At 35.5% G+C, this 21900-nt stretch overlaps 1 protein-coding gene across 8 annotated transcripts in view; it reads left to right on the top strand.

Annotated features, from left to right (window-relative positions):
• The window catches only part of LOC136032717 (DNA-dependent metalloprotease SPRTN-like), a 43712-nt gene extending 28682 nt beyond the window's left edge, over positions 1-15030 (top strand). For all 8 annotated transcript variants that reach the window (XM_065713090.1, XM_065713031.1, XM_065713040.1 and 5 more), the window contains 2 exons: positions 9988-10237; positions 12507-15030. In XM_065713090.1, the coding sequence (XP_065569162.1) occupies positions 9988-10237; positions 12507-13675 (1419 nt within the window). In that variant the 3' untranslated portion in view covers positions 13676-15030. The remainder of the gene's footprint in view (positions 1-9987; positions 10238-12506) is intronic.
• The last annotated feature ends 6870 nt before the right edge of the window (positions 15031-21900 follow it).

Below are 21900 nucleotides of genomic sequence, written 5' to 3'. Positions count from 1 at the left end.
ACAGCCAACTGTTGCATACAAGTCCTCCACTTGTCTCACAATTGGTATCGGCCTATTTTTGGTTTCAGTATGTACCGTACTACTGAAGTTGTCAACTCCTTGAAACTTTCAAGGTAGTTTAGCTCATGAAGGAATTTTTGTACCAAAAAATGGATGACATATAGTTTGATCAGCTCATCAAGAGCTATTGATTGCCGTCGAGAAAAAATTCTATTTCTCTTCTGCCGGCTCTTCTGCCGTAGGCCAACTTTCTAACATCACCACTTAGAAAGGAGCAAAGGATAAGCTCCAATTTCTTTAGCAATGGCAGAACTTTTATAGTTTAAGAGGTACATCTGATAGCATTTCTCTACCTCAGTCCCAAGTCCGAAAAAACAAATGATAAACCCAGCCAAAATCACGAACAGAAATGAATAGAAACAATGGATGGCAGCACTTTCGGACTCGTGGGAAAATGCCTCTTTTTTGCTTCTGTCAATTTTTCTATTTATCACTCAATGAAGATATATTGGCTGTGGGGCCATCTTCAATTTGAAAGTGGTGCCTGCCTGCTTGCCTACTAGAACGGAGCTTTCCACTCGAAAGCAGAAACAAGGTTTGATGAAACGAAAGCTTGGCTGCACCTCTTCAGATACTCCTCTCTGACATAGGCTATATAACTCCACTTCACTTCGCACACCATAGTCTCTGGCTCGTGGACTAGTAAAAACCATCCTTTTTGGCCCCAGGCAAGAGTTCTGCGGAGCTTCCCAAAATGTAATGCCATAGTCATCAATCCGGCCTGAGGTCCACACTTTCCGTAAAAACTGCGCAGGTTAGACCCAAACCAGTCTCCAAGAATAAGCCGAGATCGGCGGCATAGGAAAAAAAAACAAAAAAAAAACGGGACAAAACCAAAGTGTTTCTCTCGCAACACAATTAGGTGCCATATTCATCTCCAGAACCTGTTCATAAATAGATTTAAATGAGTCTTTGGTCTCCTCTTCATTACTACAAGGAAAATTCCATATAATAATATTTTGCTCCGTCATCTTGTATTCGCAGCACAACATTCTATTTTTTTCTTTTTTAATCAGTATTTTCTTTTGGAGGATTTGCATTTTCGAAGTAATAACGCTTATCTGGGTTGTTACATTAGCTGCCTCATTAACAATAACGTTGTATTTCGGTTCCATTCTAGAAAATTCCTAGGCTTTACAAGCAAGAGTTTTTGCAGTCGATTTTATTCAGGTCTCAAGCAGCTTAAACTGCTCTGTTATATCGTCCAATTTTTTTTTTCATTATCTTTAACGACAGACAAGATTTCTCCGAAACTCTCGGCTAGACTCGAAATCTTCATATTTATTCAATATTAATGACGTAGAAAACTCATCATCAAGTGACTCTTCTTGACTGGGCCTTTTGTCTGTTCTTACCATCTCTAACAATAACCAAATATCACCTAAATTTGCAAAGATTGTTTACCCGCGATGTTACCAGCGTACAATACATTCAAAATGTATTCGAATACTTTCAATCAATCCTTTACAATATTAAATAAAAAAAACAAGTTTTTTCAACTGAAAGTAAGGAATGACATCAAAACTTAAAACGCACAGAAATTACTTCGTATATGAAAGAGGCTGCTTCCTCATCAACGCCCCGCTCTTTACGCTAAAGTTTGACTCTTTCTCTCAATTCTTCTTTCTAAAACAGTAAAAAACTTTAGCGTAAAGAGCGGGGCGTTGATGAGGAAGCAGCCTCTTTCATATACGAAGTAATTTCTGTGCGTTTTAAGTTTTGATGTCACTCCTTACTTTCAGTTGAAAAAACTTGTTTTTATTATTTAATTTCTGAACGTTTTTGAATCAATGCATGTTTTGATTTTGGCTCTCCGCAGAAGAATAATCAAAACGAAATTTGCATATTTTTTTTTTTTTTGGCTCAATGGCTTTCTCATAATTTTGATCGAATGATTTTGAGAAAAAAAAGAGCGGGGACGAAGCCTAGTTGCCCCCCGATTTTTTGGTTAATTAAAAAGGCAACTAGAACTTTTAATTTTTTACGAATCTTTTTATTGGTAAAAGATTTACGTAACTTATAAATTAGCTTACGTAAAGAACTTTTGTATTCTCATGTTTTTATTACATATATGAGGGGATTCGCCCAATCGTCAGTACCTCGCTCTTTACACTAAAGCTTAAATTTTATCCCAATTCATTAAGAATGACCCCCTGAATCACAAAAGCCGTAGAATAAGTAGTTGAAATTACCGAAAATACTTTAGCGTAAAGAGCGAGGTATTAGAAGGAGGTGAGCCCCTCATATGGGTAATAATTTCTGTTTGTTTTAAGTTTTATTGCTGTTCCTTACTTCCAGCTGAAAAAGCTTTTTCACTTTTATTTTTTAATTGTTTTTTTTTAAATAATGCTAGTAAATCCTGCTCTCCCTTCATGGAAATTTTTTTCTCCCATTACAAATTCTCGAAGGAAAGTTCCCCCAGCATATCCCCCTCTTCTCAACCCCTCCCCCAAACCAAAAAAATCCTCCTGAAAACGCCTGTATACTTCCCAATAACCATTACTGTATGTAAGCACAGGTCAAAGTTTGTAACTTGTTGCCCCTCCCACGGGGACTGTGGGGGAGTAAGTCGTCCCCAAAGACATAGTTATAAGGTTTTTCGACTACGCTGAATAAAATGGCTATCTCAGAATTTTGATCCGTTGACTTTGGGAAAATAATTAGCGTGGGAGGGGGCCTAGGTGCCCTCCAATTTTTTTGGTCACTTAAAAAGGGCACTAGAACTTTTCATTTCCGCTATAATGAGCCCTCTTGCAACATTCTAGGACAACTTGGTCGATACGATCACCCCTGGGGAAAAAAAAACACAAAAAACAAAAAAACAAATAAACACGCATCCGTGATCTGCCTTCTGGCAAAAAAATGCAAAATTCCACATTTTTGTAGATAGGAGCTCGAAACTTCTACAGTAGGGTTCTCTGATACGCTGAATCTGATGGTGTGATTTTCGTTAAGATTCTATGACTTTTAGGGGGCGTTTCCCCCTATTTTCTAAAATAACGCAAATTTTCTCAGGCTCGTAACTTTTGATGGGTAAGACTAAACTTGATGAAACTTATCCATTTTTTAGAGTTTTGGTTACTATTGAGCCGGGTCGCTCCTTACTACAGTTCATTACCACGAACTGTTTGAAAACTAATTCTTTCCACTGAAATAAACTATATTTCGGCACGGAGCACATAGAGGTCTTACTCGTTCAATGGACCAATCAAAACTGTATTTCATATTATAGATTAGTTTTTGAACAGTTTATTATAATAATTAAATTAAAAAAAACAAGTTTTTTCAACTGAAAGTAAGGAGTGACATCAAAACTTAAAACGCACAGAAATTACTTCGTATATGAAAGAGGCTGCTTCCTCATCAACGCCCCGCTCTTTACGCTAAAGTTTGACTCTTTCTCTCAATTCTTCTTTCTAAAACAGTAAAAAACTTTAGCGTAAAGAGCGGGGCGTTGATGAGGAAGCAGCCTCTTTCATATACGAAGTAATTTCTATGCGTTTTAAGTTTTGATGTCACTCCTTACTTTCAGTTGAAAAAACTTGTTTTTTTTTATTTAATTTCTGAACGTTTTTGAATCAATGCATGTTTTGATTTTGGCTCTCCGCAGAGGAATAATCAAAACGGAATTTGCATATTTTTTTTTTTTTTTGGCTCAATGGCTTTCTCATAACTTTGATCGAATGATTTTGAGAAAAAAAGAGCGGGGGACGAAGCCTAGTTGCCCCCCGATTTTTTGGTTAATTATAAAGGCAACTAGAACTTTTAATTTTTTACGAATCTTTTTATTGGTAAAAGATTTACGTAACTTATAAATTAGCTTACATAAAGAACTTTTGTATTCTCATGTTTTTATTACATATATGAGGGGACTCGCCCCATCATCAGTACCTCGCTCTTTACACTAAAGCTTAAATTTTATCCCAATTCATTAAGAATGACCCCCTGAATCACAAAAGCCGTAGAATAAGTAGTTGAAATTACCGAAAATACTTTAGCGTAAAGAGCGAGGTATTAGAAGGAGGTGAGCCCCTCATATGGGTAATAATTTCTGTTTGTTTTAAGTTTTATTGCTGTTCCTTAGTTCCAGCTGAAAAAACTTTTTCACTTTTATTTTTTAATTGTTTTTTTTTTAAATAATGCTAGTAAATCCTGCTCTCCCTTCATGGAAATTTTCTTCTCCCATTACAAATTCTCGAAGGAAAGTTCCCCCAGCATATCCCCCTCTTCTCAACCCCTCCCCCAAACTAAAAAAATCATCCTGAAAACGCCTGTATACTTCCCAATAACCATTACTATATATAAGCACAGGTCAAAGTTTGTAACTTGTTGCCCCTCCCACGGGGACTGTGGGGGAGTAAGTCGTCCCCAAAGACATAGTTATAAGGTTTTTTGACTACGCTGAATAAAATGGCTATCTCAGAATTTTGATCCGTTGACTTTGGGAAAATAATTAGCGTGGGAGGGGGCCTAGGTGCCCTCCAATTTTTTTGGTCACTTAAAAAGGGCACTAGAACTTTTCATTTCCGTTAGAATGAGCCCTCTTGCAGCATTCTAGGACAACTGGGTCGATACGATCACCCCTGGGAAAAAAAAAAAAAACAAAAAAACAAATAAACACGCATCCGTGATCTGCCTTCTGGCAAAAAATGCAAAATTCCACATTTTTGTAGATAGGAGCTCGAAACTTCTACAGTAGGGTTCTCTGATACGCTGAATCTGATGGTGCGATTTTCGTTAAGATTCTATGACTTTTAGGGGGCGTTTCCCCCTATTTTCTAAAATAACGCAAATTTTCTCAGGCTCGTAACTTTTGATGGGTAAGACTAAACTTGATGAAACTTATATATTTAAAACCAGCATTAAAATGCGATTCTTTTGATGTAGCTATTGGTGTCAAAATTCCATTTTTTAGAGTTTTGGTTACTATTGAGCCGGGTCGCTCCTTACTGCAGTTCGTTACCACGAACTGTTTGAAACGCTATAAAATAAAATAAAACAGTAAGAAAAGAAATAAAAATTAAATAATAAAAAAATATGATTTGGTAAGATGACTAGAAAGAATAGAGGTGATGAGTGAATAGACTGAGTATTTAATGTATAATGATTTAAATTCCTGGAAACCTCTGAAGCTCAACGTTTATATTGGATTTTTGATTTTTGTGTTTTAAATGCGAAAAAAAAATTATTAAAATGTATTTGTTTGTCAGTAAAATGAAAAAGGCGCAATAACTTTTGAAAGGCTTAGGGGTAGAATGGCAACGCTATTCATGTTTTTGATAATTTCTGTTCCCTGTAATTTTTAATTAATTATTTTGTTTTACTTGATAATTGGATTTAGTGTCTTTTGATTTTTTTTAACTTCGCCTTCACAATTATTTAAAAATTTTAGCTTTGTACTCTTTGTTCTGAGATATTGTAAATACTTCGTTTTGAATGTCTTGAATTAGTTCAGCATATCTTAGTGATTGTCTGAAAGTTTCAATCGTTCCAGGGATTTAGATATGCTCTTTTAACTACTTTGATGTACATTGTATCTTTGGATTTAGTCCGAGAATGCCCTTCAACTTTCTTCGAAAGTCTCAACTTATAATACCTTTAGCGTTCCTGAGTCATTGCTGATACGCTCTTTTTAAAATATGGATATACATAGTGTTTTTAGATTTGGTCCAATATCCCTCTGAGCATTTCCTGGAAGCCTTAACATAATACACTGAAAATTTGACCTCCCATTGACTTCGGATACGTGGGTACTGTCTAACTCATTATTGGTGACAGATTAGCCTCCGTTCCTTTTCCTTTGCTTCCTTCAGTATTATTTGGTGTTTCTACCCTGTGCAAAAACCCTAATCTGTACTTTGACTCTGTTCATAATTAAAACTTAAAACGAACAGAAATTACTTCGTATATGAAAGGGGTTGCTCCCTCCTCAATGCCCCGCTCTTTACGCTAAAGATTGACTGTTTCTCTCAACACTACTCTTTAAAACAGTTAAAAACTTTACCGTAAAGAGCGGGGCGTTGACGAGGGAGCAACCCCTTTCATATACGAAGCAATTTCTTTTCATTTTAAGTTTTAATGTCGCTCCTTACTTTCAGATAAAAAAAAAACTCTTTTTTGTTTAATTTCCGAACGTTCGTGAATTAATGCATTTTTGATTTTGGCTCTCCGCAGATCAATAATTAAAACAAAATTTGCATATTTATTTTGTAGGCTAAATGGCTTTCTCATAGTTTTGATCGAATGATTTTGAGAAAAAAAGATGTGGGGGAGGAGGCCTAGTTGCCTTCCAATTTTTTGGTTACTTGAAAAGGCAACTAGAACTTTTAATTTTCTACGAACATTTTTATTAGTAAGAGATATACGTAACTTACGAATCAGCTTACGTAACGGACTTCTGTATTTGAATGTTTTTATTAAGTATATGAGGGGGTTCATCCCCTCGTCAGTACCTTGCTCTTTACACTAAAGCTTAAATTTTGTCCCAATTCCTTAAGAATGACCCCTGAATCACAAAGGCCGTAGAATAAATAGTTGAAATTACTAAAAATACTTTAGCGTAAAGATCGAGGTATTTGGAGGATGTGAACCCATCATATGCGTAATAATTTCTGTTCGTTTTAAGTTTTAATGCTGCTCCTTTCTTTCAGTTGAAAAAGCTTTTTCATATTTATTTTTTCATTGTTTTTTTTTAATAATGCTAGAAAATCCTACGCTCCCTATATGAAAATTTTCTTCCCACCTGACAAATCCCTTCATGGAAAGTTTCCCCAGCATATCCCTCTCTTCTCAACCCCTACTTCCCAACCAAAAATCCCCGTGATCCAGTGACTTTTGGAAAATAATTAGCGTTGGAGATGGCCTAGGTCCCCTTCAATTTTTTTTGGTCACTTAAAAAGGGCACTAGAACTTTTTATTTCCGTTAGAATGAGCCCTCTCGCAACATTCTAGGACTACTGGGTCGATACGATCACCCCTGGGGAAAAAACAAAACAAAAACACACAAACAAATAAACACGCATCTGTGATCTGTCTTGTGGCAAAAAATGCAAAATCCCCGTTTTTGTAGATAGGAGCTTGAAACTTCTACTGTAGGGTTCTCTGATACGCTGAATCTGATGGTGTGATTTCCGTTAAGATTCTATGACTTTTAGGGGGTGTTTCTTCCTATTTTTTAAAAGAAGGCAAATTTTCTCAGGCTCGTAACTTTTGATGGGTAATACTGAACTTGATGAAACTTATATATTTAAAATCAACATTAAAAGCGATTCTTTTGATGTAGCTATTGGTATCAAAATTCTGTTTTTTAGAGTTTTGGTTACTATTGAGCCAGGTCACTCCTCACTCCTTAGTTAGTTACCACGAACTGTTTTGAAACAAACAGCAATCAAAATGAAAAAAAGATTGTCCATAGTGATATTCTTTTTATATTTTAAACAACAACCTTATGATTGTATATAAACAAAAGTCAAGCAGCTGCTTTGACAGATTTTAAAGAATGGACCTGTCAGATTGGCACCTGAACAGTTCAAACAGTTCTTAGAAAAAAGTAACGCTTAATTTTTCTTTAGATTTAACCCCGTTAAGCCTCAATGGTATGTAAAGGAGGTGGAAACATCCGTGTCATTTGAACAGTATCTCAGAGAAATAGAGAGGAAAAAGAGCTATGACATAAAATGCAATAACTAAACGGTCCAGTCAATCTGGAAAAATAAAAAAATAGAACAAATCCTTTTTTTTGTGATTTTTTAAAGAGACCAAACAAGTGCAACTTTTGAACTGATTATATCCCATTTATATGACTGGCTTTTACAGAATTGAAAACTGACCTAAGAGATGGGTTAAAAGGAAACTGAAAATAAAATAAACATAAAATGATTTATGTTACGAAGATGATAGTTAGTTTATTTGGATGTAAAAAATGGCAAAATACTAAGGAGTTTAGGCAGATGACTATAGAGCTGATAAAAAGTTAACATGCGCTGGGAAGAAATATAAATTTATACAAGATCAACAAGTGGTATACCCAGAAACCCATTCGTTTTCTGAACGAGGCTTCATGCTTTATTATCTTGCATTATTACGTGAGTAACATAAATCAACGAGGCTTATACAAAAATATTAAAAGAGGAATTGGAATTACATGAAAGGCAACCTGTGCAGAAGTTTTCAAATGGAGGAGGGAGGGCAGACAAGGAGCTTTTCTAACGTGTCGTCTACAAGCAGCTTAGCACTTTGATATTAACAGGCTATCCTGTTCATTAGTTTTGAAGTACGAGTCTGATTCTTTCATATATAAAATTAAAGATTTTATAAAACTAACCCTTGATTTACTACTACTACTACTAATAACTCACTGCAGCACCAAAACGCTTGAGGCCAACACAGCTACGCACGCTCCTCCTCCAACCTAATTTATTCACGGCTTCCCTCTTTACACCCTCCCAGGAACCATTTAAAGGGGTTTAAGAATGCAAGATAAGTGCCATTTTATACCTTAGATAGATTCTATATTTCAGCAAGCTTATGCAAAAATTGTGATTCGCCTAACTAAGTTATGTATGTTATAATTCGAAGACGCCAAGCCAACGTTATTCACACTATGCTCAACAATTCATAAATAGCCAATTAAGACTAGCCACTGAATCAGTTCAGACAGGGCTGTGGAGGGGGATTATGTTTCATAGTTGCTTGGCGTAATGCTGGTATAAAATATTTCCTTGTATCTGTATTTGTTCTACATAATTTATATCTTATTTATTTAATTAATTCAATTAGTTTATTGATGCTTTATTCTTAATCAGTTAATCTATTAATTTAGTTTATTTAATCATAAAATTTATTAATAATTTTATCAATTTAATTATTTATTAATCAATAATTAATTATATTTTATTATCAAATACTGAATTATTATTAATTCTATCTTTCAATTATTTTGCTATTGGGATTTGAACTGAATTTCCTAATCAATAACTCTATTGAAGGCATGGTCTTTCAAGTACTTTTTAACTTAAGCTTCTTTCAACTCCTATGGAATACCAACTCCAATTCAATGGATTCTAGTATGTTCATCGGCTGTGTTACAACTGTACACCTCTAAGAATGATGGAGACACTTTGTGAATAAGGGGTTAAGCTAATGCCAGAAATATTAATTGAAGCGAGTAGTCGTTTAATTAATTCAAATTCCCATAATTCAAATTTTCGTGTAACTGCACGTGTCCATCCACTGATGGCTGAAGAATAAGCGTAAGTATACGAAATGTAAGAAATGTAAATGTATAAATAAATTACTGAGATGTGGTAAAGAAAATTTTCCTCTTCCAAAGATTGGTTTGAAGCCTTGCTCCCCTCTTTAGGAAAAATATAAATTATCAGCTAACCCCTGCTTCCCTTAGATATAATCTTCAGGCTCTGTGCTTCCCAAAAATGTTAATTGCCTTTACTTAAGCCTTTCAAGCGGATTAATTCATGCATTCTATTCAGCATCTAGATGCATGGGTCGTTGCTTATAGTTTTTTCAATCCTTATAATCAATTAGGTATATGTTCAAAATTTCACTTGAAAAAAAAACAACAAATGAAATGAATTGTAATCTGCACAAATGTTTAACTTCCCAAAGATACGATGTTTCTACTGATTCTAAGACTCATCAAAGTTTTCTGCCAACCTTGTATCCTCTGGTGGAGAATTCCCCATCTGCGCTCCAACAAAACGTGCGAACAAAGATGCTCGTTGAGTAACAGTGTTGACTGTGTTTGCTGAAGCATTTGAAGCGAATGAATACATGTATTTGATATTTTTCAATAGTTATAATTAGGGTGGGAGTACTCTTTCGTTTGTGTCCTTTGTAAAACAGAGATTTTCAGCACCAAACTTGCCGTATTGACTTTTCGATATCGATTAATTTCTATTTCTTTCTCAGATTTTTCACAGCTTTCATGCAGAGGTGAATCTCTATAAGCAACATTGGTGGCGTTGCACCGGAACCTGTACTAAACGTCCACCATTTTATGGTTTTGTGAAACGATCCATGAACCGAGCTCCTGGGCCAAATGACATCTGGTGGGAACAGCATAAAACAAATTGCTCAGGGGTATTTATAAAGGTGAAAGAGCCTGAAGGATACGGAGAGAAAAGCAAGAAGAACAAAAACGAAATCCGCAGTAAGACTAGTAAGTAATCTTACTAATTGATGAATAAACTTATAAAATTATAAGTTATTAAAGTGATAAATAATTTTAATTAATAAAAATATTTAGTGGGATCAGCCAGGTAGTGACTTGTTAATAAACTTGCTGGTATTCCCTATTAGATTAGGATTTTTTTAGAGTAATTAATTAGAGATGCTAATAGGGCTTGTTTGAACAACCTTATATCAAACAGTGAGCTGTATGAGAAATTTGGGTGATCCCATTATAAAAGCCTATAATTAAAGAAACAATAAGAAAGTCAGGTATTGTTGTTGCATGGATGTATAAGTAAAAAGGCAAAGGATTCGGCATAGACCCTTAAGGTCTGAACCGGCGGTGCTGATCTTGGTCTCAAGACCCTTCAGCCAGGAAGGAAAATGGGGGGAGGCGGCCATCCAGTGCTTTTGCATACTCAGCTTCTTTTACTACCCCAGATTCCTCCAGGTACCCATTTAGAGTTGGGTCCACTCTAGCTGAGCTTACTGAGTCACGCCATTGACCCTCGTCCAAAACCAAGTAATTGGGTACACTAGAATTCGAACCCCCACCTTCTCGGACAAAGGATCCTAAACCCAGTGCGCCAATCCACTCGGCTAGAACGGTTGTATGGATGAAGAATGATAGGCTCCCCAAAATCACGCTTTTTGGCTGTTCAAAATTAAAGTGGGGCAATGGGCTGGGAAGGGGTCAGTATTAAAAAAAATATGGTGTGTACCAGCGATATGCACCTATATGGGAAGTTTACCAGGAGGTAAACTTCCTAGAGGGGGTGCCTATTTTGGGTGTAGCATGAGATGACTATAGTCTAACATCTTTCTTTAATCTTCTCTGCCAACTTCTATGATTCTTCAATCCTTATTTTCTTTTTTATTCACTATTGCTTATTATTCATTGCCTTTTGGTTCGTTATCTCGTGCAGTAGATTTTCAATTATTTTTAGATTTTGCAAAGTTGTCAACTGTGTTAGGTTTGAATTCGACCGTTTCCATTTTTTTTTCTTTTTTTTTTATTGAAGGGATTGAAGCTCTAAAAAGAATAGGGTCTAGGAGGAGATATGTTAGCCTCAGTTGACTTTTTGCAATGTAGTGCCTAGTATAGCGTCAGGTTTAAAACCTCGCGGCATTACGAAACCAAGATTTTTTTTTATCAAACCCGCATACACAAAAAGAAGGAAGTAAAACAGAAAAGAAGGAAAAAAGAAAAACTGAAAGCATCTACCTAACTACCAAATACCTAAAATCTGATTTGGGGTGATAACTGCCTAGACTTAGAAGGGGAGGCTCACAATGAAAACTTTACTAAGCTTTTTATCTGAGATGAAATTTGTGTATGAGCTATAAGCTACTTGGAAATCAGTAACTTTTTAGGGCCCAGGACTTATTTTCCTTACAAATCCAAAAAAGCTTCTGGTATCATTATGGTCAGCAATAGCGATAGCTGCATCTTAGTAAAGAACGAAGTAAAGCCCATAATGACTGAGAATTGAAAAACGCTTTAAAAAATGACTTGTTGAAAAAATTGTTATTTATTACTGGTTCATGAATGGCTAACATTATTTTGATTAATTCTAATAGTAAATTGCTGTCTAAAAAAATTAATGAATCTTAAAAAAAGTCTGGAAACTCCTTAGAGATGGCGTGAGATTTAAGTGAAAACTACACTTTTTGGGATCACCATTGTCGAAAATCCTATACAGGAAACTAACAGCCAAGGAAAGTCACCTCTTATCATTGATAGACTAATGCCTTTTTTCTTCCGCTTTTTTATTATTATTTTTTTTTTGCATCAATAGCAGGGAACTGGAACAACATAGAGAGCTGTTTAAGTATCTTCATATATAAGATGCCAAAACACATGGATCTTTTGACAAAAATGATGCATGATAGTTGCAACGGTAGCTGGAACCTAGTAACGAAAGAACCACGGGCCATAGTAGTCAAAAAACAAAAAAAAAACAACTAATAAAAAAAACAAATAAAAACTGATTAATGAGAAAAATTTGCCCTTACTAGCTGATTCAGGCATGACCAATATTTCGAAATAATTTTGTCCGACTAGTAAAAACGTAAAAAAAGTGCATATAAACAAATTTCTGATGCTTTTTTTAAAGTTTTGTCTCCCCTCCCCCTCCCCACACACATACGTTAAAATCCTGGATACACCCTTACAGGACTTAGAAATCGAAAATTAAAAACTGTTTAATTATAATCATATTTTTTTTGCTTATTGATTTTGTGTGTTCCTATTTCAGGCTCTCGAAAAACAAAGACAACTATCGATATTCGAAAGTTCTTTTCTCCCAACAAGAAAGATACTAGTAAAAATCTAAATGGTAGAAAATCAGCCTCCTCTCCTAACTGCAGTCCATCAAGTCATCAAAAGAAAGCTGATAATTCTAATAATGCAGAAGCAGGAGGTAGTGCCAAAATGAAAATGAATGCCAATCAGAAGAAATCACCCAACAGCCAAGGTCATCTGTTAGGTGGCACTCACACAGGAGTATCTAGGCTTTTAACAGAGTTGAGCAGTACTTCTAGGGCAGGTTGTCATAAACGGGATGAAGGATATAAGAAGAGTGGAAATGAGACGAAGATCGGCAATTCCGATCCAAAAGAGCATGCAAAAAAAAATTGTATCCATGAAAGGATAGAGACTGATGGAGATACTCAAAAATGGAGAGAGTATAAACCAGAAAAAACTAATAAACCGACTCCTGGATTGAAGAATCTGAAAATAGATACGAGGGGAGACGTGATTAAAAGAAAGAGTAGTGATACAGATTGGGGAAGTCTTGAAAACAGGGATGACTCAGAAACAAAAGACGTGAGTAAATATCCTAAAAAACTTGAAAAGAATAAGCAAGAGGAGAGTATTAAGAAAAACTCTAGTTTGGATAATTCTAAACGAGATGTAGTAACAAAGGTAACGGACTTCAAAAGAAAGAGTAGTTTTTTAGATATGGAGATTAGCATCGAGAACAACAACAAGATGGAAGTTAATAATGAGAATGGGAACCTTGTGAAATTTAATAATAGGAAACAAGGAGGAGACAGTGAAATAAAGAGAAAGACTAAAATGTATATCCTTGATTCTGAAAGTGATGATGAAAGTGAGGTTACAGGATTAAGAAAACTAATATCAATTCAAACGGACACTGCCATCTATGAAAGTAAAGTTTCATGCCCAGTGTGTAACCAGTCAATCTTAGAAAATGTGATTAATGCTCATTTAGATTTATGTATTAAAAATGATGAAAAAGATGAAAATGAAATTATGGGGGATTTTGCGGATGATACTGAAGAATTATGGGATGTGGTAGTGGTATCAGATGAAAATGAAACGTTTTATCCCTGTCCTGTTTGTGGTGAACAGGTACTTGCACTTGATATGAATACTCACTTAAATAGTTGTGTTACATGACTCGTTTCTTCTTTTACCTCACATATTGTTTCCTCCGTACTTTTTGCATCGTTCATCTATGTATAGTTGTATATTCGGCTGTAATAATTACAAGGGTGGCATACGCCATTTTAGTAACTTTTTCAGGAGAGCCAAAAATGAGAAAAAAACTTTATTGGCTTGGTTCGCCCTGAAGGATAAGACTAATGGAGATAAAGAAAATATATTCTGAACCAATTTTGTATGCTCTTTTCAGTAATATAAATTAAATTCAAGCATTCCGAGTGAATTCAAAATTATTTCATTTTATGGCGTATTTCTTCTTCTCCCTTGACCAAAAAGGAGACAATTGTCTGGTCCATATGCTATAACTCTGTTAAATAATCCCCTTCTGTCATTCTGAATTGAACAAGACCTTATAAAAAAGAGACATGCGCCTTGTCATTGTATATTTCTATTTTCGTAACGGTTCGAGGCGGGAAGATTCTGACTGCATCTTTCGATTCATCGTGCTGAGTTTAGCCACGATAGATACATAAGTCATTTTTGGCCAAAATGGCAAATTTGTCCTTTTAATTATCACAATGGTATTGTTAACGAGTAGTTAATGGCTCTTATAAATTTTTTTTTCTATTCGGACGTCTGGATTTAATGTTGTTTTTTTGCTTAAATAGACGAATTTGAGTCAAAACTTTGGGCTTCATATTCAGCTTTAAAAGAATCGACATTTAAAACACAAAGCAATAATTATTATATTAGTTAAATCATCTAGAAATGTGTTTTTTTTAAAGAAGATTCAAGTAAAAATAGACCTTTTTTTGTTTCAGTTAGTTCACTGAATTTCCATTTTATCAAGGAGTCCAAGATTCACTTGCAGTTATAATTTTTTTATAATTATTGTGTAATTCTATAATTGTAATTGTTATATCTTAATTAAATACGATTATTAGGGCCATTATGGTAATTTTAATTAAGACAAGTATGAAATGTTATTCTGGACTTTCTTGATTGAATGAAGTTTAGTGGAAGAAGAACTTGTTATTCAAGGTTAAAGAGGTAATGGGCATTCTCGGCTTTGACCCAGCTTTGTGAGTGTGCATAATATTATACAAGTTTTACTTTATTTGAATTTTTATTCATATTATCCAAATTTTTATTTAAATTGATATTTATATTTCTAAATAGTTCAAACAGGTTATAACAAGTAAATTCAAATATCATATAATATATTTGTCAATTTAATTGAGTTAGGGTATAATAACGCTCTCTGAATATACCTTTATATATGTGATCCCGTTCCCTGAACTGTTCATATGCCACAGGTCTGCTCAGAAAAAGAATTATCCTTTTTTAAGAATAAATTCTTTGGTATTGAATTTTGTCTTTTTAGATTTCTTCTAACCACCTCTAGGTCTAATAAATTTTTTCCAGCTATAATATTAATGTAGTGCTCATAGAAGGCCTAGTGATAGGCATTCTTCTCTCAGCAATTTGCTGCTAATTCATACTGATTAGTGCTCATATTAAGTAATATGCCAGGCATAGCCCTTTCTCCTATATTATGCTTATATTAAGCACAATGCTAAGGATAGTTCTTACTAATATCCAGTGGGTCTAACCCTTTCAGTCGTATAGGAATCATATTGAGCGTAATGTTGAACCTTGCCATTTCAACCATGTACTGCTTATATTAAGCATAATACTATGGACATTTCTTTAAAAAAAAAATTAGGCCTAACCCTTTCGGTCGTATGGTGCTCATATAGAGCATAATCTTTGGCATTACCATTTCAGCCACATACTGCTCCTTTATAATTTGTTCAGAGATTAATGCTGGGCATAGGGCCGCCCCCCAAACCCCCCGCTTTTAAAGACTCTTTTGTACAGGTTTTTTGTTGTGGGGGGGGGACTTCATTGTTACTAATTACTAGTTTCGGCGCAATGGTTCTCCTGTCCTCTTGTGTTTAACATTTTTCGAAGTTATTCCATTATTCATTCATTTCAATTTTTTTTTAATTAAAAGAGGGCCTTTCCGAAGCCAAGAGTGGGGGTTTAGGGGGGCGGCAGCCTCCCACAACAAAAAACCTGTACAAAAGAGTCTTTAAAAGCGGAGGGTTTGGGGGGCAGCAGCCCCCCAACTGCCTCTCCTAATTCCTGTACGTTTTAAGGTTCGACTTTGGGACGCAGCCTCTTTAACTCTTTAAGAAAACGAAGTTTTTTTCATATTGTTTCTGTACGTTTTTCTACAATTCTGGAATGGAGCTGGATTTTTATGATGCTTGCAGTCATTCTCGCCGTGCCGAGCTGATTATTTTGATGTACTTGAATGTTGATATTCGTAACTTTTAAGAATTTCAAAAATTAACATGGGCTCTTATGGGGAAATGGGTTTTTCTAAGCTAGAAAATCGGGGGGTTAAGATTTCCCAAAGAAACTTTCCAGGAAAATTACTCGGAGAATTCCGCGTCGAATGAGTCTTCGTACACCCTTCGTACATTCCTGTACGTTTTCAGGTTCGACTTTGGGACGCAGCCTCTTTAACTCTTTAAGAAAACGAAGTTATTTTCATATTTTGTGAAAAAAAAAACGCCCGATAAGGGACTTGAACCATTGACCCGAGGATTAAAAGTCCCACGCTCTACCGACTGACCTAACCACCTGCATGTGTGTAAATATAACTTTTAAATATCTTTTAAAAATTTCAAATTAAAATGGGCTCTTATGGAGAAATGGGTTAATTAAGTAGCTAATGCGTGGTTTCTGGAAAACAGGGAAGGAGTTATCGGATCGAGCTGAAATTTCGTGGTTAAGCTCCTGGGTCGTAGGGGACCTTAACTTGTGAATTTCAGCCCGATCGGACAACGTTAAAGGGGGGGGGGGTGGGGTTGGGGGTCGAAACTTTCGGGGGGTTATGATTTTCCTACGAAACTTTCAAGGAAACTTACTCGGAGAATTTCGCATCGAATGAGTCTTCGTACACCCAGATCCGATGTCGGCTGTGACCTGTAGGTGTGGCAGAAAAAAAAGAACATGAAAATTAAGTGGCTATGCGTGGTTTCTGGAAAACAGGGAAGGAGTTATCGGATCGAGCTGAAATCTCGTGGATAAGCTCCTGTGCCCTAGGGGACGTTAACTTGTGAATTTCAGCCCGATCGGACAACGTTAAAGGGGGGCTAGGGTTGGTGGGTCGAAACTTTCGGCCAGATTTTCCCCATGAAGGAAAAGTCGGAGGGGGATGAAATTTGGCAGGTTTCTTAGTTGGAGCTCGGGCTACGAAATGCATCCCTCCCCATCCCTCTGCAACCACTGGAACCGAAGATCGCTTAACATTGTCGTGGTTCGCCTCTTTATAGAGGCACGAGTGTGCCTCCTTGAAAATAGAATTGGTCATGAACCATTTTTTGGGATCATGAACTCTTTGTGACAATTTGTATAGGTCAAACCATTTAGCATGTCGCCTAACATTGTATGCTCGTTTAGTAACTATGATTGTAGTGAAGAGTGGAAATGAGGATGAGGACGCAACTTGTATATTTGTAAAAGAAATATTAAACACTAGCTGTTGGGGCGCTCCCCCCAAGCCCCCCCGCGCGCGTAAGTCGTTACGCGCCATATTAGTTACGCGCCATTGTAGTTGTGTCCCTGTGTCCCACCTGTGAATATAGATATATATATACATATACTTTTAACTACGTAAAACTTGCGAATATACAACATTCTTGGCTGTCCCATTGCCTGTGTATATAAACAGATTGTCAGGTTTACCGACTCTTGAACATGAAACATATAATTGTCTATGGGAAAAATAATCTGTATTCAGATCTATATCCTTGTGTCCCGGTCGCTTTCTCTTTGAGTGTCCCGGTCGTCATTTATATTCCCTATGTCCCGGTCGTCATTTGCGTCCCGATGTCCCGGTCTGTAATTTCGTCAGTCGACAAACATGACGTCAGTCAACACACAAACATGACGTCACCCGACAGGCCCACACACACACAGACAACTTTTTTTTATATATATACATAGATTAAATACTTGCTATTTTAGGAATGTAACAATAAAAACAGAACGAAGATATAGAAATGCATAAAAGACATTTAAAACGAGTGTTTTAAGTATAGGCAATAAAGCATTTAGCTAATTACTTTTTCTTTTTAAAAATAGTGTTTTAATAAACAGTGCCAACTTTCATGAAATCTCAAAAATTTAGTAATCAAAATTTTACTTCATAACAACGTAGCGTATCTTACCACTATTAAAAGTTCAATATATTTCAATTAACTTACAGTATTCAGAATTTTATAAGAAAAAGTCTATTTTTTGTATTTCCACTCCCGCCATATTTATCTATTACATGGTCGATGTCTATCTCAATATTTCGTTGGACGTATATAATGGCTAGCCCAGTCAGTCTAGAGTCCTCTCAGTTTAGAGCTCTTCGTTAGTATTTCCTCTTCTGGTAATCCTAAAATATTCGAATAAAGACTAAAATTGTCAGAAAAGTATGAACTCTAATAAAAAATACTAAAAGTCGATGATATTGCTTTGTGCACCTTCCTTTGGCCATGCATGGTGAATTTTCGTTCAGTGCACCGCAAGGTCCATGTATCATATTTTTTACAATAATATCATGTAACCCCTTATCGACATTTTCATCAGGTATTTCAGCGGAAATCACATCATCAATTTCGTTCGAAGTAATTTTTTTATGTAGCCAGATTAGTATATGTGTGTGTGACAAACCTCGTTTTTGCCATTCCACTGAGTACATCCAGCATCGCACTGACCCAAACACTTCAAAATTTACTATGTAGTTTATCAGTGATTTCAACTTTTGCCGGAAGACACGGGCCGTAATGTCATGTCTATGAACCACCGATTGTCCTTGAAGTAAAAGCTGCAGTATCTCGTCCCAAGATTGATTACATGTAAATGTAATAAATAAATCTGGACGACCATAGAGACGAACATACGCAATAACGTCTTGAGCATATTCATGCATATGACGGGGAATGCCAGCATATGACGAAGGTAAAATTGTTAATCTTCCAACGTTTGTGGTATTACCGTCATTTATAACTGCATCTCGCAAATGAATGTATTGTTCAGAGCGGAGCTTGGTCTGATTCAGGCGGATATATAGCAAACGTTCTGATTCAATTTTAGCATACATATCAACGAAGAATTGGTGAAACAATTGACGGCATTTTAAAATATAATTTTCTTCATCCTGCCGAATCATTAGTCTATAGGAATAATAATGCATTGCACTGCATTTCTTATTCATTTCTTTGTTAGTGGCTGGATTCATCAATTTAATATTGACGTGATAGCCGTCGGCTCCATCCCAAAAAATGATAGGATATTGTAGGGCATCGTAGCATCGATGAGTTTCAGCAATTCTTAACAACTGAGCCTTTCGCTTATGAAGAATAATATCTCGAGGTAAAAACTGATCACCGACCATAACAATTGCCACTTCGTCGATAGTTGGAGCATTGTATCTACGCACATGTTGGCCAGGAGGCGTTTTGTCAGCGGAAATAACAATTTTATGCGTATCGGTAGGCATCAAATCAATGGCTGTTTTGAACAGACGCACTAAATTATTATTTTCGTGGAAAAGATATTGCAATTGGGAAACGATTGTCCTTTCAACGTTGGGAGAAATTTCGCAACATGCATTCAATTCAGAATTTTTATCACTGATGAAGTACAATTGTAAAAATTTATTATTCTCGCCTGAGAATGGTAGAAGGGACCCTGCTCTATGATAAATTTGCCCTTTTACTTTGAAAGTAGACATAAATTTATCTGGATTTTCGATTTGGGCTCCAAACGACGTCATTTGGAAACATGAGTTATATTTTCTGATTTGTGACAAAAAACGCTTAGATTCTGACCTAGTTCCAGTAAGGAAAGTCTTCAATGGCTCTGGTGGTGCAGCCAATAGAGGAAGTTTAACTTTTCCTGAGGCGCAACACATTCCCATTGTTTCACCATTGAATTTCAAGGCCTTGCAATAGGGACAAATTTTAGACATAGTCCCGATTTGAACACATCTACTCAAGCTATAATCATCGACTGGGCTGTACCTGAATGCCTGGCGATAACTTTCAGGTTGCTCTTATTCCTCGGCACGCTTTCTTTTCTTACTTTCTCTATCAGCAGCAAGCCTGATTTCTTGCTGTTCTTGTGATCCCTCGGCACGCCTTCTTTTTTCACTTTCTCTTTTAGCAGCAAGTCTGGTTTCATGTTGCTCTGGTAGTTCCTCGGCATGCCTTCTTTTTTCACTTTCTCTTTAAGCAGCAAGTCTGGTTTCATGTGGCTCTGGTAGTTCCTCGGCACGCTTTCTTTTCTGACTTTCTCTATCAGCAGCAAGTTTTTTGGCATAGACTCTTTGAGCATCTTCATCGGCTTTTGCCATTGTAAGTTCATCAGTCATTGTAAACTTAAACATTAATAGATTTCTACGTGAACATATATGTCTGAAATATCTTTAATGACGTCACCGTCATAGCAAAAATGACGACAACTAACTTCATGACGTCAGTCGACACAGAAACATGACGTCACCTGATCCACAGACAGACAACTTATTTTTATATATATTTTTATATTATACTAGCTGTTGGGGTGGCGCTTCGCGCCACCCCAACACCTAGTTGGTGGGGGCGCTTCGCGCCACCCCCCGAGCCCCCCCGCGCGCGTAAGTCGTTACGCGCCATAATAGTTACGCGCCATTGTAGTTGTGTCCCTATGTCCCACCTGTGAATATAGATAGATATATATATATATATATGGTTTTAACTACGTAAAACTTGCGAATATACAACATTCTTTGCTGTCCCATTGTCTTTGCATATAAATAGATTGTCAGGTTTACCGACTCTTGAACATGCAACATATAATGGTCCATGGGAAAACAATCTGTATTCAGATCTATACCTCATGATTCTAATGATTGCCCTTGAGCTTTGTTGATGGTGATTGCTAATCGACCATTCCCTGTCCCGGTGTCCCGGTCGTCATTTACATCCCCCTGTTTCCTCCGGTGTCCCCGTTGTAGTTGTGTCCCTGTGTCCCGGTCGTCATTTATATTCCCTGTGTCCCGGTCGTCATTTGTATCCCGGTGTACCGGTCTGTATATACATTCGTTTTTTAGTTTTGTTTTTCTCCTTTATTTTTTTCCTTTTTTTTTCTTTTTTAGTTTATTTAGATTTTTAGATTTTTTAGTTTTTTTATTAGTTTTTAGTTTTTTTTTCTTTTTAGTTTTTTTGTAGTTTTTACCTTCTTTTTAGTTTTGTTAATTTTTTTTTTACTTATGTCCTGGTCGTCATTTATACTCCCTATGTCCCGGTGCTTTGTTGATTGCTAATCGAACATTCCTTTTGTCCTGGTCGCTTTCTCTTTGAGTGTCGTCATTTATTTTTTTCTTTTTTAGTTCTTTTAGTTTTTACCTTTTTTAGTTTTTTTTTAGTTTTTTAGATGAAAATTTTTTTTAGTTTTTTCCTTTTTTTCTTTTTAGTTTTTATTGGTTTTTACCTTTATGTTAGCTTATTTTTCAGTTTTTTCCTTTTTTTTAGTTTTTTTTTATTTTTTATTTTTTTTAGTTTTTTACCTTTTTTTAGTTTTTTTAGTTTTTTTAGTTTTTTTAGTTTTTTAGCTTTTTACTTTTTTTATTAGTTTTTAGTTTTTTTGTAGTTTTTGCCTTTTTTTAGTTTTTTCAGTTTTTTTTAGTTTTTTATTGGTTTTTACCTTTATTTTAGCTTATTTTTCAGTTTTTTCCTTTTTTTTAGTTTTTTTTAGTTTTTAGTTTTTTTAGTTTTTTACCTTTTTTTAGTTTTTTTAGTTTTTTTAGTTTTTTAGCTTTTTTATTTTTTTATTAGTTTTTAGTTTTTTTTGTAGTTTTTGCCTTTTTTTTAGTTTTTTTAGTTTTTTAGCTTTTTTATTAGTTTTTAGTTTTTTTTGTAGTTTTTGCCTTTTTTTAGTTTGACAACTTATTTATATATATATAGATAGTTTTTTTTTTTACTTATGTCCTGGTCGTCATTTATACTCCCTGTGTCCCGGTGCTTTGTTGATTGCTAATCGAACATTCCTTTTGTCCTGGTCGCTTTCTCTTTGAGTGTCGTCATTTATTAGTTTTTTCCTTTTTTTCTTTTAGTTTTTTATTGGTTTTTACCTTTATTTTAGCTTATTTTTCAGTTTTTTCCTTTTTTTTATTTTTTTTTTATTTTTTATTT

The sequence above is a fragment of the Artemia franciscana genome, chromosome 1 (genome assembly GCF_032884065.1).
Source record: "Artemia franciscana chromosome 1, ASM3288406v1, whole genome shotgun sequence".
In the NCBI taxonomy this organism is placed as follows: domain Eukaryota; kingdom Metazoa; phylum Arthropoda; class Branchiopoda; order Anostraca; family Artemiidae; genus Artemia; species Artemia franciscana.
This window is presented reverse-complemented; position numbering and strand designations above follow the sequence as displayed.